The sequence below is a fragment of the Apiospora phragmitis genome (genome assembly GCF_038363925.1).
Source record: "Apiospora phragmitis strain CBS 135458 chromosome Unknown utg000008l:1.0-3514335.0:1.0-3519231.0, whole genome shotgun sequence".
Lineage (NCBI taxonomy): Eukaryota > Fungi > Ascomycota > Sordariomycetes > Amphisphaeriales > Apiosporaceae > Apiospora > Apiospora phragmitis.
In genome coordinates this window covers 800,059-816,998 of record NW_027117407.1, presented here as the reverse complement: position 1 = coordinate 816,998, position 16,940 = coordinate 800,059, and the positions used below count along the sequence as shown (strand labels likewise).

Sequence of the window (16,940 nt, the reverse complement as noted above, 5' to 3'; positions counted from 1 at the left end):
TAGAGGATCGGTAGAGGAGAGATTAGATATATAATTACGAGTATTTCTTATATATTTTAAATAAATATTTTTTACTTTAGCGATTAATTTAAATATTAATTTAATATATTAATAAAATATATTATTTTAATAAACTTATTATACTTTTTAATTAAGTTTTATAATTAATTAAAATATTACTTATTATATTAAAAAACTAAATCTTTTACACGTTTAAATACTTTCTCGTCTAAGCTAATATAAACTAATAGCACGTTTACGAGGTTTTTATTAGACCCCGATAGCCGTTCGTTATAATGCGCCTGTATAAAACATTTAATTTCTTTTTTATACGCCTTTTTTAATATATAAAAATAGTTAATATTAAGAGGTTAGAACTTATATAACGAATAAAAAGGTATATAAAATATAATAATCGAGTTCTTTTTATAATAGAGCTCGAAAACTATTAAGTAGTAGCTTTTATAGCCGTTTAAGATTAAGAGGCGATAACGACCTTTCGTACGAGACTTAATATATTAATTAAAGTATCGAATCTAGTCCTCGCCTTTTTTATTCGTAATTTAGTTATTTTTAGTAATTACGATTATTTAATCCTTTAATAATAGGCTATTTTCGTACTAGGAAAAGAGGTACGTTTTCTTAGTAAAAATAATATACGGAGGGATAGCGTAACCGTATAAACCGACGCTTTAAATAATTATAACTTATTCCCGGTTCCCTTACTATATTACCTTAGGCCTTCCGCATTAATCGGAGGTGGTTACGATTATTTCGGATAAGATTTAACCTATAAAAAAGCTGGTCTCGTTAAAGTTATAAATATCCTCCTCTTAGATCTCGTATTTATATATTATATTTCGTATAAGGGTAAATTACGCGCGATACGCGTCGGGATTTTTATAAAGGACTCTTTAATAATTAATTCTTTAATTAAAACGCGTCCGGAGGTCTAGTTATCGTCGTACGAAGTTAAAGGCTTAGTTAATATCGACGCGTCCCGCGTCGCGTAAATTAAATAATCGATTCGCTATATCTTTTATATTATTTAGCCGGGGAAGAAACGATCGCGTATTTAAATTAATAATATATCGAATAATCGTATCTTTTTCGAAATTTAAAAGCTTTCGAAAATTCGTAAATATTTCGCGTCGTATAAGTTAATTATTTCGTTTACATTATAAAGTTTTTAATAAGACGTAATAAATTAATATAACTTTTTATATATTTAAAGTTAAGTCTTTTTAAAGCGCTTAAAACGCTAGAATTATATTACTTTCTTTTTAAAGTTATAGCATTTTCGGACGTAAAAGAATATAAAAAAAGGTTAAGGCTATAAGGAAATTTGTGAAAGTGGGACATTCGCTTGTGTGGGACATTCGCTTGTGGGATACGTTAGGTAATTAAAACCCATATGCTTCGAATATCGTTCCTATCTCTGCGCCGACCTGCTGATCCAAAATGACGATTATCACCATTGACATTACATCGGACCCCGTGTGCCCCTGGGTAAGCAAAAGCATGCCTTCAAACTTCACATACGTTTGCAGACAGCAGAAATAGGATTGACGAGAACAATGCATGCCATGCTGTATATAGTGCTACATGGGCAAGATCCGCCTGGACAGAGCCATATCCCTCTATCAGAAAGTCTACCCGGGCGGCCGCCACGACACTTTTAGCATAGTCTGGCATCCCTTCTACCTGGAGCCGGACGCTCCCGCCGACACGCCGGGGGTCCCCTGGGCGGAGCGGCACGCGCAGAAGTTCGGCGGCCGCCGCCACGATGATGACGGTGGCGAGACGAAGGAGAAGGAGGAGTCCGAGGCGAAGATCCTGCACCTGCGGGCGCAGCTCGCAGCCAAGGGCCGGCAGCACGGCCTCAAGTTCAGTTTCGGCGGCAAGATCGGCCGGACGCGCGACGCTCACCGGCTGATCGCGCTCGCGGGGCGCCAGGAGAAGAAGGGAAAGGAGAAGGAGGGGGCGGCGGACGTAAACAGCGACGACGACGACGATGCTGGGGGATTGCAGGATCTAGTGGTCATGCAGCTCTTTCGCGACTTCTTTGAGGGCGAGGCCGACATTACCAGCCGCGCCATGCTGGCAGAGCTGGGGTCGAAGGCCGGGCTGGGCCGTCGCGAGGACCTGTTGGCGTGGCTGGAGAGTGGCGAGGGGGGCGAAGAGGTGGACGAGCAGGCGCGGGGGGCGAGGGAGGAGGGGCGGATGAAGAGGGTTCCCCGTTTCGTCGTGCAAGGGGAGCATGTCATTGATGGGGCGCAGGACGGGCAGGCCTTCATGGAAGCCTTCGTACAAATCAAGGAGGGAAGGGAAGGGGGAGTGGAGGAACAAGCTGCGTCATCTTCGACAGCGGCGATGGGCAGCGACCCTGGGACTCCAACTAGTTGTGCACCAGGCGGTTCTTGCAGCTGACGAGGGTTCTCCAGCAACTACTGCGAGGGCCTTGTGATGTCTGCTCTGGTTTGCCACCCCAGGCAGGGCTGTCCTGTGGTCATCAAAGGCTGACAGGGCAAACCGGTCTAGGCACTTGGTTTGCTTCTTCTTTCTGCAAGCAATACAAAGCCCTTTAAAAACCGAACAAACTTGATAAATGCCATGTACAATAAATGCTGTTTGCATAGTCTAATGACAATGCACAAACAATATGTGTACACACGCCTCATTTCTGACATTAGTTGCCCATCTCTCAGGCTAACTGTTCCGCAAGAAAGCTTCATGCAACTCCCAGTTGAGTGCGGTCCCCCCTATTCTCCAAGCGGAGGACGCCCACGTGACCGATTGTGCCAAGTTCAGGGAAACTTTGGAATACACCTAGGATGAATCTCTTCCAACCGCGCGACCAGCTCTTTCCATATCTGATCCTCTGTACGTTTCCCATCCTCATTCGTGAGCCATTCCGGGACCCAATCCCTTCACAAGCGAAACAATCTTGTCAGTACAGTCATTCTGCTCAGATACCTCATCGAAGAAGAGATGATAGTAATACACAAGAAGAGAAGGTGAGACAGATGACATGAGAGAGTTGTAGTAGATTAGATTCAGGCTCATAGGAAGGAAGAACTTACTCCTTGATCTCACACCCCGACAGGAACTTCCCATGCGTCTCCTCTCCGGCCGCGACGCCGTATAAGATCGTCCGGCTTCCCGCCTCGGCCGTTCTCGCCCCTATGAGGACGCGGAGCACGTCGATGTAGAGCTGGTAGTACCAGGTCGAGTAGCGGGCGAGGCCGGTCCGGCAGAGGCCCGGGTTGATCATGTTGATGACGACGCCCGTCTTCTCCGGCGGGTACAGGCGCGCGAGCCTGCGTACGATAGGAATCTGCACCAGTTTCGAGAGAGCGTATCTGGAGGAACGGTTCATAGTCAGTATTAACAAATAGTGGCGGGAATATGAGAAGGATAGATAGGTAAAGGTCCCTGGTCGCGTACCGGTTCCGCATGTTCGCCTTCTTCTGGTCGTTCAGGCCGTCAAAGACATCGTCCCTGATACTGTCCAAATCGTCGCGGACCGAGAACGCCAGTGCGCTGGTCACGATGACCAGACGGGGCTTGCTTTGAAGGAAGCGCCTCGCCGTGTCGGCGAGCTTGGGCAGCAGCAGCAGCCCGAGAAGGGTAGTCGAGATATCGTTAACGACGACCGAGGTCTCCTCCTCCTTTCCTACCTCTCCCTGATCCGCCCCGTCGCCCGTCGACGTCACGGTCGTCCACTGGTCCAGGTAGACAGCAGCATTCGCGAAGAGGGCGTCAAGGCGATCGAGTTCGTCATCCGCACGCCGCGCGAAGCGCCGCACCGAATCGTACGAGGCCAGGTTGAGGCTCCAGACCTCGGCGACGCCGCGGCGGCCGGTGGCGGCCTCGATCTCCTCACGTGCCCGCTCACCCGCGGGTGCGGAACGGACGGCGAGGATGACGCGGGCCGCCTGGGCGCGGACCAGGTGCTTGGCCGTCTCGAGCCCCAGGCCGATGTTGCTCCCGGTCACGATGTACGTCTTGCCGGCGCAGAGCTCAGGCGAGACGGGGAGGGGCAGGGTGTTCCATTGTTCCTTGAGGAACTCCCACATCAACATATTGAAGATGAATTTGGTGTCAGAAAGAAGATTGGGAAGCCGATGAAGTTAGGGAGAAGTGAGAAGTTTTCAGCCAGGAACCACTCGACTTAAGTAGGCGTATCAGGGTTTACTGGCCGCTTTATATCCGTCCAAACGCCGGCCTTAATCAGTGGGAAGCGCATGTCGTAAACAAGAACCCACCAACGTAGGTTAGAATCGAACTGAGAGTCGACAACGCGGGCTGTATAGAACCTCATCGCCGTAGTTCCGAAGGCCCCGTGGCGGCATATACTCCACCTCCATTTCCCCTAGGAAGCTACCTGGCCAATCAGTGATTGACTTCCTAATCGGGACATCGTGTCTTGGCAAGATCCGAATGGCGTCAAGTGGTGACGGATAGTTGACGCAGCCCGGCAGCTTTGCGCTTAATAGCATTGGTTCCAACCCATACATTCATGAGTGATGATTATATGTCTTCATCCCACCAAGTAGTGCTGGCGGTATGGCCGAGTGAGTTGTTTTGTTTTCACGCCTAACTTCAACTCCCCTATGTGCTCCCCGGAGCGTCTCAAAGCCTACTGGTGACTATTTCTCCGAACGATTTCCAGATAGATTCACCAGCTCCGTCATGAACCCAAGGGATCCACGCCACTTTGCGCAACACATGCCGGATTTCTGCCCAGGTCCGCAGGCGGAGATGCTCACAAACACGCGCTATCACCGGCGATAACCACTCTTCGCCCTCGCTTTCGTCGAAGACCTGGATGCCTCCGCAGAACAGACACCAAAGCAGCAGCTCATAGTCTGCGGCGGTGTCGGACCTGAATGCTTGGGCGCTGCATCTCAATGCCCGGCCTAGGAGGTCGTATTTTGCCAAACGCCGCCCGTACTCCGGTCGGAAGGTGACCATGTAGGCGAGGAGCGACTTGTGCACGAGATTGTCGCGACCATGGTGATGCTCTCTCATCACGGGCGCCACTTGGAGCAGGGAGCTGGTGAGTACCAAAAGGGCGTCCGTGTAGTCCAAGGCGAAGAGTTTGTTACCGCTTGACCGGGTGTTTAGTAACTCCGTAAAGTCTATCACGTCAAGAGCAATGTCTAGAAGGTCTGTAGAAGTATCGCGAAACCATGGCAGGTTGGTGTGACATTGACCTGTCTCGCGGGCTCTTCGAAGGCCGTCTAACACAGTACTATTTGGGGTACTATCACCGTAGAAGTGAATGGATGAGCCTGTGTGGAGTGAGAATTCGATGTCCAGCCTAGAACTTATCAGTTAACCCTTGGCCATACCATGAAGCCAATACAAGGACAGAAAATTGTACCTCCAGACTTTCTGCCCAATGTGGCGATTAATGAGGAATAACTGTCTCATGCCGCCTCGTAGTTCGATCATACGTCGCAGACCTTGGAAGTGAAGCATCGCCGTGGATTGTTGCTGGTGCAAGTCCTCGTGCATAGCCAGCGATGTCACCACGGCTATAGAGCTATCGCATAGGGCTTCAGGGCCCGATAGTCTTTCGTTGATGACCTGGTAGGCTTTGGCCATATGGGTCATGACCAGAGAAGTCAAACGAGACTCACCCTGGCTGAACGAGGCCATGGTTGCGGCCATGGCCAACATAAGATGACAGTCTGATACTATGAGTACGTGCAGTGATGCATCCGGGGCTGTTTGGAACCGTGTCGAACTTACATGCTTCATCTTGAAGGGCAAGTCGAAACCAGACTGTGTTGATCAAATCATACTCCTGGCAGAAATCCGACGGGTATAGGGCCTCGGCCACGATCGTGAACCCTGCGGCATCGTCAGTATAAGCGCGATTGGCATAAGCAGTTGGCCGGCTTCACATCGATGAATCAGCGGCCGTGATTCGGGCGTGAGTTCATGAGGAAATGAGACTGACGAAAAGTCGGACCAGTACAGATTTATCAATTCCAATACTCTCGTCTCGCCGTACACCATGAGTCGGGGATTTATGCTATTGGTTGATGGAAAAGGTGAGTCTAATAAGATATGCTTCACCGGCGTGATGCCATGATGCCTCTTCCTGGACGGATGCGCCTTCCCGTTGTTCTTCCCTTTCACTGGGATCGGGCGCTCAGCGTTAGCACTTTGGGAATCGACGTGGAGGGATAGAGCAGCGAATTAACTTACTAACATGCGACCGGATCAGTCGCCGCTCATGGCGCCCTACTTTCGTAGAGTCGATGAATTGGAAAGACATGGCATTGAACTCTTACAAAATGCCATTGAAAAACCATACAAGCCCCTGTAATCGGTACATCATCTCCTTACCGCGATGAACCTGTGCAGGTTGCGGAAGGTGGGCAACACTCCGCAACCAAGACGTGCTAGGTTACACCCCGCCAGGCGGGGTTAAAGATTACGGGCTTAACGGCGTTTAGCTAAGAATACACATTCAATAAGAGCCTGGAGAATGCTGATGACATCAGCTCAATTGTAGCGGTCCCATATGCTCGATGTGAATATTAATACTGCATTCTATTTGGCTGGGGTAATAAGAAAAGGCCGCCGAGCATTACCATGTAAACCCTTCGTTATGCCACCAAATGTCTCTCCCCTTTTTTGGCCCATGCACCCACGTACTCCCGCAGTTCACGAGCCATGGCATCTGGCCCGCATACCAAAATGGCCACCCGGTCTTCAACACCCTGTCTAAATGCATCATCGACAATCTTCTTCAGGTCAGGCCGTCTATGGTTGCTAACAGCAGCGTGCTTGGCACGTCTGTGATCCCTTTGCATATCGTCCAATTCGATCTCACCGTCGGCGCCACTAGTGTTGTCAGCCCGACCATTGTCATCCGGCCCGAAATCGTTACCGGTTAGGTAGAGATGGACACGATCGTCGTCCAGGATGCTTCCTCTCAGCTCAGAAGTTGGCCAGGTGGCCTCGCCCGGTTGTCGAACAGCCCAGATCATCTCGGTGCGGACCAAGGGGTGCTCGCGAGTGAGGTAATGATAGATGGGCAGCGTAAAGGTTGCGCCGACGCCTCCCGCAAAGAGAAGCACCCGATCGAATTTAAAGCCCAGAAATTGGGGGAAGTATCTCGCAACGCCGTACGGACCCTCGATGCCTAACGAAAACCGTGTAGCCGCTCTGCCCATGCTGGCGAGTCTTCCAAAATTCTTTGTCATGGGTCCCTGGAGCTGACGTGCAACGAGGGTGAGTTCCCACGAGTCTTCGCTAACCGCAGCAACGGTGAATGGACTGTAGATGGACTCAAAGACCAGGTTTGACGGCGAGAGTGGATTGGCACTCGGGCGTGATGTTGGGGGGACATTCACATAGGCATGCGCACCGGGGCTTTCCTTGAACTGCGCTGCCATCTCGGGTGACACCGTGGCGGTGATTTTGACGAGATCGGCGCCCGGAATCGACTGCAGTGAAGCTTGCGCGGTAACGGTATAGAACTTGCGGACGCCGATGTCAACCAATATTACCGCCAAGGCCTCGATCATAGACAGCCTGGCGTGGTGTACATGGAAAAATATGACAACCGGCAGAGTCATGGCAACCGAAAGATGGGTAGCAAAGAATACTCGGTAGGAGTACTCACGCACCGCAGCCAATGCCGTGGTGTTCAGAAGCGTCATGCTGATAATGCCGACCAAGCCTAGCAGCACAGTTGTGTTGGTACTCATCTTCTGCACAACTCCCATTTGAACGAACTTGTTAGAGTAGAGTACCGCATGCACAGCGAGAAGGAAGTACACGATGCGGCCCAGCGTCCGATGCCAGCGATTGACTTCTTCGTGAGAGGAACGGAAGGCATAGGCGACAGGGTTCAAGTACTTCAAGGACAGCAGGTATTGGATAGGGAATTGGGAGCAACCAATAGCGGCAAACTTCTTGGTCAGATGGTTATAGTCTGTTCGAATTGTTAGTATCTCGCCAAAATATGGGTGACCAAGAAAGATGAGCCACGGCGGAGTTATTACTCGACGATCGCACGTACCATTGCCGGTGCCAACGAAGCATAAGAACACAAGCCAGATGGTCCAAAGGCTGCCAAATATGAGCTGGTCTCTCCGGCCCCAATTTGTTCCAGCGACATAGATGTCGCCCCCAAGATACCAGGAGATGCGACGAAATACTCGAGCCGCAGAACCTGTGGTGGTGCTCTCTCTGATAAATTTGGCCCCGGGCGAAGTCGGCACGGCATCGTACGCGACACTCTGGGCGGATTCTCTCCTAGAAAACCAGACAGTGAGCCTCACGATTAGAGCGATGGCAACAGGCAGTAGAGTAGAAAGCTGGGCATAGAGGCCGTAGCTATCCAGTGACAAGCGTCGGGCATGCTTCTCAGCATCGCTTATTTCAGCGAATGAGTAGGACCAAGCCATCCTGGCAAGCGCGCATAAGTTGGGGAAAACAAAACAAAAAACAAGATGTTCCGCAAAAACGCGACTTTCAGCCACCAGCGCGTGTGTGCTGAGATATGTCGGAGAACGAGTGTTGAGACAGACAGTCAAGCTGTTCGAGGTCCAATGTGCGCGATAAGCAGCGACGCAGGGGACAGCTAAGCTGGCAAGCTGGCCCCTGGAGCCGATGCCCGACACCTCGCAAATTGCATGCTGACTGATACGGAAGTTCTCGTATGCACGTACCCGGGCCATGAAGGCGCTTTCTCTGGTTGATGAAATAAACCCCAACCAACTCATCCAGTTCAATCGGCGTATACCATCGCAGGTCAGATGAAATCAATGTCGATTATTCTGATGTGCACTCCAAGTTCGGCAACGCACCTTAAAATATATTAAATGGCACCATGCGCAACCCGAGCCCTTGGAGCTCAATTTCCAACTGCTTGGTTCCACACCCTCAAGGGCATGAGTGCGGGGCATCAGCTCTCTCAACTGGCGCCTATTTGAGCAGCAAGATAAATGAACAGAGTCGAGTGGTCATCCTCTAGAAATGCATCAAAAACGCACCCCAGACGACGTCTGGTCATACACATTACTTCGGCCTTGGCCTGGTCCTCCGAGATGCGAATTCCATTCTTGTCCTGTTCCCAGGTGATAGCTTCGATCTTCACGCCGCTGCTGTCGGTGCCGCCTGGCTTCACATGCAATACGCAGAAATCCTTGCCCGTCGGGTTCGAGTAACGTGGAGGAGATGTTGTCGCTCTGACTCGGATCCGTGGCCGAGACGCGCCATTTGTCATCCCAAGACTCCGGCTCGAAATCGGCCTTGAGCTTCTCAAAGTCGGCATCGCTGATGCTCAGACCCCACGGTGCTGTAGCAGGCGCCTGCATGGCATGTACGTTATATGCTATTTACTTTGTATGTGCGTTCAGAATAATCTGGCTGGTGTTCCGAAGTTCGCACGCACTCCTGAATGCTAAGAATGACTGCAATGAGAAAATAGAGGGCCTCGTTCGCTTTCTGTGGTCTGCTTATCCGCGGTAGATCGACTAAGGTCCAATGGCAACCATGTGCGTTTCTATTGAAAGAGAATCCCATGGAGTTCTCAACCGCCACCGCGATGTCATTCCGGCTCAATGCGTGCGTGCGGCGCAGATGGCCAAGCCCTGCCAAATCAGTCAACTCCATTTGGTCCAATGCACGTTTCGTAAACGCGCGGTTGAAGGCGCCAAATCTTGAGGCTGGAAATTGATGCGAAGAATGCCCAGTGAGAAGTCCTCATGGCGCTGGTCCGGTCAAACTACGAACTTCGTGAGGGCCTGAAACTGACGGCCCTTCTTCTGGCCATCCAGCTTGGACATCGAAATCTCCGCAACTGGCTGGCAGGTAGGAAGCAAGCGCAGCAGATACAGTCATGATTTAGACCGGATCCTCAACCCTTCCTCCAATTGACGTCTTTTTGATTAAACTATAGGCAGTAGGATCTGAATGGCAGTGTTAGCCGCATACCCTGGTTTGATTTAGACGGTACAGTAATAGGCAGGACCTCCATTGCCAGGCTGCAGCAAAGTTATTTTTAACCATGCTTAACCCAAGAATAATGGATCGGTGTCCGTCATGGGTCTGAGTACCGTAGATTATGGCAGTGCGATTGGCTTGTTGTTTGTTTTGGCGGGCGGCTTACTATGGTCGTATATCGGCCCCAGATTTCTTATCTCTGGACACCACGCATACGTCTTTGAGCTAGACTTACTCTGTAGATGAGGGCCAAGACTTTCTGACGGCATCTTACTATCATGCGCAAGTAAACATAGCAATTTACAGAAGCCTCATGCGCCTTGAACCACACAAGCTTCGGTTCATGATGTTGAATAGAGGATCATCAACAGAACAGGTGGGGGGCAGAGTAAGATGGTGAGATTAGCCAGGGGAAGACAAACAACCATGCAAAGAAGGACGAGCGATCAGGTATACTTAAAGGTCAAGAACGGCCTGTTGTAAGTGGTCTTCTTTTGTTCATCATCAACAACATCAACAGCACCATCCAGCAGATCTTCCCAGACCTCCTTAAGATCCCAATTGCCTACTCATCCACATATCCCAATTCTCCCATTCAAAATGAAGTTCTCCGCCGCCACTCTCCTCCTCGCCGCCTCGAGCTCCGTCTCGGCCGCCAACGTCGCCCGCGACGACGGCACCTTCACCGGCCTCGTGGCCCGGGAGAACATGCCGCAGACGGCCTACGACATGGAGACGAACTGGATGAAGGAGCAGGGCAAATGCCGCGTGTACAAGGAGCTGGGCGTCAACAAGAACCAGTTCATGGAGCTGTGCGAGCCCAAGTGCGGCAAGCTCAAGGAGATCGCCAAGGACGGCAAGACCCACAGCGTCACCTGCTTCAGCCGCGAGACCAAGATCTGGACCGACCCCAAGAAGCACGACTACGTCGAGGGCGACTGCAAGTGCGACCTGCCCATCGTCAACTGGGCCGGCGATACCTTCGTGGCCGCACGTGAGTAACCCCCCTTTTCGTTTTTCAGTTCCTCTTCTTGTTATGATGGTCACGCTAACGCATAGAACTCTACAGTCCCCGCCGTCGGCCAGGTCACTTGTGCCGTCTGGACCAAGGCCATTGAGGATGCCGCCAAGATCCTGACCAGTGTGAACGGCGTCCGTGCCGCCGAGACGGGAAGCGCGGCCCTGTTCAAGGTCGCCAAGATGCTCTTCAAGCAGGGCAAGTCGGAGAGCAGCTACGAGAAGTACGTCAAGGAGCATCTGGCCAAGGGCGACGCCTGCGACAAGTTCGACCCCAAGAAGATGTGGGACAAGGCCAAGGAGATCCCCGACTCCATCCTCGGCCTCTAAGCGTTTTCATCATCGTCATCATCTGCATCTCTCAGGAGTTTAGGAAAATCTCAGCAGGATTGTTTTAGGCTCGGTTCGTGATAAGAGCAGCTGCGACTGCTGGGTTGGATTGGACTGTATTCTATATGCTTCTTTTTCAGGGTGACCTCTTTTGGGTCTTCAATTTATAACATCGGACACACTTTTTGATCTTCGACAATTTGACCAATCCTCTGAGGACATTGTGAAAGTAACCAGGAGCACTGAATGAAACCTTGACATGCCGCAGCTTAAAAGTGAAGAAATAATGTCTCGATTGCAGACAAAGTATGTGTCGGACATGAAGCAATTTTCCCCACCAGTCGTATCTTTCATAGAAGTCTCAAATAGATACAGTTCAAGCAGAATCTTGACATGATGTTTGTCCCAGTCAAGGAGGGAAATCATTGGACTAGTGAAATGTGCTATGTTTGTTTCATTTGTTTCATTAGGTGCCAGAGAGACTTTATGACTATAGACATGAGTTATCACCATTTTCTGTATAAGTACGTGACCCCTTTATAACAACTGAACAGCATCACCAAATATCTACCACACGAGTGCGAGTAGAACTACATACCTATGATAGAATAAAATCGAAGGCCGCTTGTTGTAGTACCACCCATGAAGAATGTTAATAATCTTAGCCCCGAAGTTGGCGTTTGAAGAGCCATGCAGGGCGAATTTATTCCCGGCACCAACGAACCGGCCGAGTGGGCGAGCCAAGACGCTTAATACATCGGGCTGGCGGCCGCTTGTCAGGAGTATTCTAGATTCAATTACCCAGGGGCACGATCGACTAAAAGATGGCTGCCATCGCATACATAATGCAGTCCTTATTTGACCGCTTATTTCTTAGAACCCGGTGAATGTGTGCCCCCTGGGAAAACAGCTAGTAGGAACACATGGCAATGGTGAGGCTTATCTCCGAGAGCTGAGTAATGAGGCAGGCATTCCCCAGTCCGTATTAGGTAAGGCCTAACGCCGATGAGAAAAGACTGTTAGCGGCTCCCGGGATGTGCTACCCCTCCGCTTCTAATGACGTCTGACGTGTTACTTGCAACATTGAACCCATCTCTAGGCCAAGTCCAGATGCCAGGCCGGGGTGCTCGTTTTCATGTGACATGATCCGAACTTGACATCTAGCTTGCCAATACAAGTACCAGTAGGTGGCCATAGGATCTGCTGGCTCAATTCAGGGAAACGGATGGAATATGATCGATGGGGGCAGATCACCCCCCACAGTTACCTCGCGACTGCCGAACGACTCGGTACATAACTGCCGTCACGATAGCAGCAAGACATTGTCTCTTACTTTTCTACAGTGGGTCTCCGTATGACCAAGATGGAGCCACGAGTCCATGACCAGAACATGACGGCATGAAACGGGGCCGTTACACCCGCACACTATAGGACTGGACCTGGCAACGCCGAGCACTAGGTTAGGTACTTACGGTACTGTGGATCATGGCAAGGCAATAAGGGAAGAAGCGGAGCTGGTCGACAATATCCCGCTCCTCCTTCCGCTCCTCTCTCGCCTCTGACTGGACGGCTATGCAACCACACTACGACTGTTGTTGACACTTCACGTACTACTCGACCGGTTCCAGAAGAAAGCGGATCAAATTAGCAAGGCCAGGCAAAACTTGGAGGTTGTGGGAAAAAAGTCCCGGCTTAGCAATGCACGTGGAACGACGAACTTCGGGGTTTATACCCATTCTTTCACAGGACCCCTCGCCAGGGTTCCATTTCGAAACATGATAAGAAGGCTGGCCGTCCCCGGCTTTTTGATCGATTTCCTCCTTACTTGTTTGACTGTTCATCTCATACAATCTACTATCTATCGAAGCTACAAGACACGACATCATCACAAACCAACAACAAAATGGCTCCTCCCTCAACCCAGAAGCAATGGATTATCGCGGCCAAGGATAAGGACCTGGACGGTCTGCAGCTTGTCGATGCCCAAGGTGCCCGAGTGCGGAGAGAGCGAGGTCCTCGTGAAGCTTCACGCCGCCTCTCTTAATTACCGAGATCTGGCTATCCCCAAGGTACGCTTGTTATTGGAACCCGCTTTGCATGAACTGCTGGCAGGATCAATGTTTGGGCTAACGAACCATTACTTGCTACTCACCAGGGAATGTACCCTTTCCCATTCAAGACCCCCGTCGTTGCCTGCTCAGATGGATCTGGCGAGGTCGTGGAAGTCGGCTCCAAGGTTACGCAATTCAAGCAGGGCGACAAGGTCCTCACTCTGTTCAACCAGGGCCACCAGTTCGGTGAGATCACCCCTGCCGCCGCCGCCACCGGCCTCGGTGGTGCCCTGAACGGAACCCTTCGTCAATACGCCACTTTCAGCGAAGTAAGCAAGCAATTCACCCAGTAAAACGATGACATCGAACACCCAGCTGACATTGACGGAATATAGACCGGCTTGGTTCGCGCTCCCAAGAACCTGAACCATGCTGAGGGCTCCACGCTCACCTGTGCCGCCCTGACTGCCTGGAACGCTCTGTACGGCCTCAAGCCCCTGAAGCCCGGCCAGTATGTCCTCACCCAGGGCACTGGCGGCGTCAGCATCTTCGCTTTGCAGTTCGCCAAGGCCGCTGGCGCCACAGTGATCGCCACCACCTCCTCTAAGGAGAAGGGTGAGGTGCTTAAGAAGCTCGGTGCCGACCACGTCATCAACTACAAGGAGGACACCAACTGGGGCAAGACGGCCAAGAGCCTGACCACGGACGGCCAAGGCGTGGACCACATTCTCGAGGTCGGCGGCACTGACACCATGGAAAACTCCCTGGCCGCTGTCAAGATGGAGGGCATCATCAGCATCATCGGCTTCCTCAGCGGCGCCAAGCCCAAGGCTACCCTCCTTGAGGTCCTCAGCGGCATCTGCACGGCCCGTGGTGTCTTCGTTGGTTCCAAGGCCCAGATGGAGGAAATGGTCGCCGCTATTGAGGCCAACGACATCCACCCCGTCGTGGACAAGCAGCAGTTCTCCTTCGAGCAGTCACGCGAGGCTTACGATTACATGGTAAGTGTTTCCAGTCACCCCTCCCCCACATTTATATACAAAGAATATCCTTTTGGAATACCAGATTTTCTAACCCTTATCAAACACACAGTGGGCCAAGAAGCACTTTGGCAAGATTGCCATCAACATTGTATAGATATAAACATGAGCGAGCGAATCATGTATAACCAATGAATTAATGAGAAGATACCATATTGATACCAACCCTGTTCTTGCTTCACGTTCATCCGGCGTGATCTTCGTATGTACAGCGTTATCGGTCCAGATCAAGTGGAATGCGGCACTGGCAACATTCCTGTTCGCAGAGATATTCTCCGATATGCACCATTATGCACCGAACTCGAATTCCTTCCGACTGGCTGTTAAGAATCCATTGTACGTCTGCAGGCGCTTTGATGCAGAAAGACTATTGCCAATTATTGGAACAATACTTCTGGTAAGATGCCATGCGAACCGTGGCACTGATGATCACGTTCAACGTGGCGGAGCGCAGTCCGGACGGCTTTAGTCAGAAAACACCGAAATAGGCTTTCGCCAAATACAGGCAACGTGCACCGGGCGACCAGAAGGTAGAGAGAGTCTTGCAGCAGCATGCACAACATACTTCTCCATGACTGAATCCAATCAAGTAATCCTCGTGAGGTTCGAGATTGCCTTATCTAGAAACACGTCAAAGGCGGATACCATCGGCCAATTCCGAGGGCGCCGCTAAGGGTGAAGCGGCGCTTTGCGGTGGCACCGGGGCAGACTTGTGGAAGCATAAAGACTAACAGGAAACCCCTCGTTGTGTACTCCGTAGCTCAAGTGCGAAACTACCTAGACAAAGACCAAAAACGCAAGCAGAGAAACCAGAGAAAATTTTCCTGAACTCGAAAAGACCTTTCATATTATACCGAATATCATGAATAAGGCATCCAATATCCATGTGGAGCCCCTTGTCTTCCCCGAGTCGTCGGGCATTGACTTTGGCGCTTCAGTCTCCAATGTCGATATTGAACACCTCAGTGGTAAGAATCAAATGAGAAACCCAGATCTTGAATTTCATTGTCATGGGACAGCGACAAGGGACTATGAAATGAGATGATACTGAATAAAAGGGAGAATACCCGTAACCAATCGGTAACCTCCTTGGTAAGCAACCCCATCTCTGTTTCCCTTCACATAGCAAAACAGATACGCTGACAGGCAATCCTCCCCCACTACAGATGCGGACTTCGCTGCTATTCGCGAAGCCCTCTTTACGCACCAGGTGCTCGTGTTCAAGAACCAGAGCCACATGACGCCCAAGGCGCAGTACGAGCTGACGCATCGCTTCGACCCGGCCGCGGCATCCAAGTACGGCCACGGCGACACCGCGACCGGCCACAAGCGCAGCATCCTGCACCCGGACCTCCGGACGATCCCACACCAGCCGCAGGTGCAGGTGATCGGCCACGGACGCGTTGATGAGTACGAAGGGCTGCGCGAGCTGCGGCTGCGACACCCGCACCACCGCACCTTCCACGCGACGGCGGTGCCGGACCACGAGGACCGCGACTTCACGCGCTTTTATCGCTGGCACATCGACGCCGCGCTCTACGGCGCCGACCTGGCCCCGCCCGTCGTCACGACCCTGCTCGCGGTCAAGGTGCCCGGGGGCGGGCGGCGCCAGACGTGCCGCTACGAGGACGGGTCGGGGGACGAGCTCGACGTGCCGCTCGGCACCACGGCCTTCGTGAGCGGCGAGGCTATGTACGACGCCCTGTCCGAGGCGGACCAGGCGTTCGCGCGCACCACCCGCGTTGAGTACGCGCCGCACCCGTACGTGTGGATGTCGGCGGCGCGCTCGCGGGCCGACGGGCTGGGCCTCGTGTCCGAGGGCCGCGAGCTGGGGCCCGCGGACCTGCCGGCGCCCGTCGACGCCGACTCGGTCCAGATCCTGCCCATGTGCTGGCGCAACCCGGTCACGGGCCGGCTGGCGCTGCAGGTGCACCCCTCGGCGGTGCGGCGGCTGCACCTAGACGGCGACAGTGACGGCACCGTGGTGATCGACGAGCTCGAGCGCGTGCGCGACATCGTCCACCGGCTGCAGCGGCCCGGGATCGCGCCCCGGCGCGTCTACGCCCACGACTGGCGCGAAGGCGACCTCGTGCTGTTCCACAACCGCGGCGTGCTGCACTCGGTGGTCGGCGCGTTCGCCGAGGACGAGGTCCGGCTGTTTCGGCAGTGCAACATCGCTGCCAGCCACTTCCCGGAGGGGCCCTCAGCGGAGCAGGCGCAAGTGGCGGCATGATGGGGGCAATGTCAGGTCCTGAACAGATGTTTTTTTCCTCCTTATCTGTATTTTGGTTTTGCTACGCGGGCCTTTACCTCACCTGCGCCGAGTCGGACAGACACTCGGCTCACACAAGTGTCGACTGATAGCTGCTAGGCGGTTTTCTTTGGGATTAGTTCTGCTGTGTGTAGATGCCTACAAACGTGAAGTATGGCGCTCTCTGTCACATCTTGAGGCTCAGCACGTTCTCTTTGAGAACCAACGGTTAGACACTCGATAGATTTCTAGAATATCTGAGCAGAAAGATAAATG

General features: G+C 52.0%; 8 protein-coding genes across 8 annotated transcripts; 4 read left to right on the top strand and 4 right to left on the bottom strand.

Moving 5' to 3' along the window:
• Window positions 1-1,461: 1,461 nt before the first annotated feature.
• Window positions 1,462-2,430, top strand: PG994_008684 (uncharacterized protein; the record flags this gene model as incomplete). Its single annotated transcript, XM_066860093.1, has 2 exons — window positions 1,462-1,509; window positions 1,600-2,430. 2 exons carry the CDS (start codon window positions 1,462-1,464, stop codon window positions 2,428-2,430), a joined length of 879 nt encoding a protein of 292 aa, XP_066713682.1.
• A 649-nt stretch (window positions 2,431-3,079) lies between these two features.
• Window positions 3,080-4,085, bottom strand: PG994_008683 (uncharacterized protein; the record flags this gene model as incomplete). The annotated part of the gene is made up of 2 exons (XM_066860092.1): window positions 3,080-3,362; window positions 3,448-4,085. 2 exons carry the CDS (start codon window positions 4,083-4,085, stop codon window positions 3,080-3,082), a joined length of 921 nt encoding a protein of 306 aa, XP_066713681.1.
• A 550-nt stretch (window positions 4,086-4,635) lies between these two features.
• Window positions 4,636-5,667, bottom strand: PG994_008682 (uncharacterized protein; the record flags this gene model as incomplete). The annotated part of the gene is made up of 2 exons (XM_066860091.1): window positions 4,636-5,326; window positions 5,390-5,667. The coding sequence occupies 2 exons, from the start codon at window positions 5,665-5,667 to the stop codon at window positions 4,636-4,638; spliced, it is 969 nt and encodes a 322-aa protein (XP_066713680.1).
• Window positions 5,668-6,626: 959 nt separating this feature from the next.
• Window positions 6,627-8,435, bottom strand: PG994_008681 (ferric reductase like transmembrane component; the record flags this gene model as incomplete). The annotated part of the gene is made up of 2 exons (XM_066860090.1): window positions 6,627-7,960; window positions 8,048-8,435. The coding sequence occupies 2 exons, from the start codon at window positions 8,433-8,435 to the stop codon at window positions 6,627-6,629; spliced, it is 1,722 nt and encodes a 573-aa protein (XP_066713679.1).
• A 509-nt stretch (window positions 8,436-8,944) lies between these two features.
• Window positions 8,945-9,347, bottom strand: PG994_008680 (uncharacterized protein; the record flags this gene model as incomplete). The annotated part of the gene is given in 2 exon segments (XM_066860089.1): window positions 8,945-9,147; window positions 9,158-9,347. 2 exon segments carry the CDS (start codon window positions 9,345-9,347, stop codon window positions 8,945-8,947), a joined length of 393 nt encoding a protein of 130 aa, XP_066713678.1.
• Window positions 9,348-10,575: 1,228 nt separating this feature from the next.
• Window positions 10,576-11,322, top strand: PG994_008679 (uncharacterized protein; the record flags this gene model as incomplete). The annotated part of the gene is made up of 2 exons (XM_066860088.1): window positions 10,576-10,969; window positions 11,045-11,322. 2 exons carry the CDS (start codon window positions 10,576-10,578, stop codon window positions 11,320-11,322), a joined length of 672 nt encoding a protein of 223 aa, XP_066713677.1.
• A 1,903-nt stretch (window positions 11,323-13,225) lies between these two features.
• Window positions 13,226-14,510, top strand: PG994_008678 (uncharacterized protein; the record flags this gene model as incomplete). The annotated part of the gene is made up of 4 exons (XM_066860087.1): window positions 13,226-13,318; window positions 13,478-13,702; window positions 13,769-14,374; window positions 14,466-14,510. 4 exons carry the CDS (start codon window positions 13,226-13,228, stop codon window positions 14,508-14,510), a joined length of 969 nt encoding a protein of 322 aa, XP_066713676.1.
• Window positions 14,511-15,275: 765 nt separating this feature from the next.
• PG994_008677 (uncharacterized protein) lies at window positions 15,276-16,646 on the top strand (the record flags this gene model as incomplete). The annotated part of the gene is made up of 2 exons (XM_066860086.1): window positions 15,276-15,381; window positions 15,580-16,646. 2 exons carry the CDS (start codon window positions 15,276-15,278, stop codon window positions 16,644-16,646), a joined length of 1,173 nt encoding a protein of 390 aa, XP_066713675.1.
• Between the last annotated feature and the right edge of the window lie 294 nt (window positions 16,647-16,940).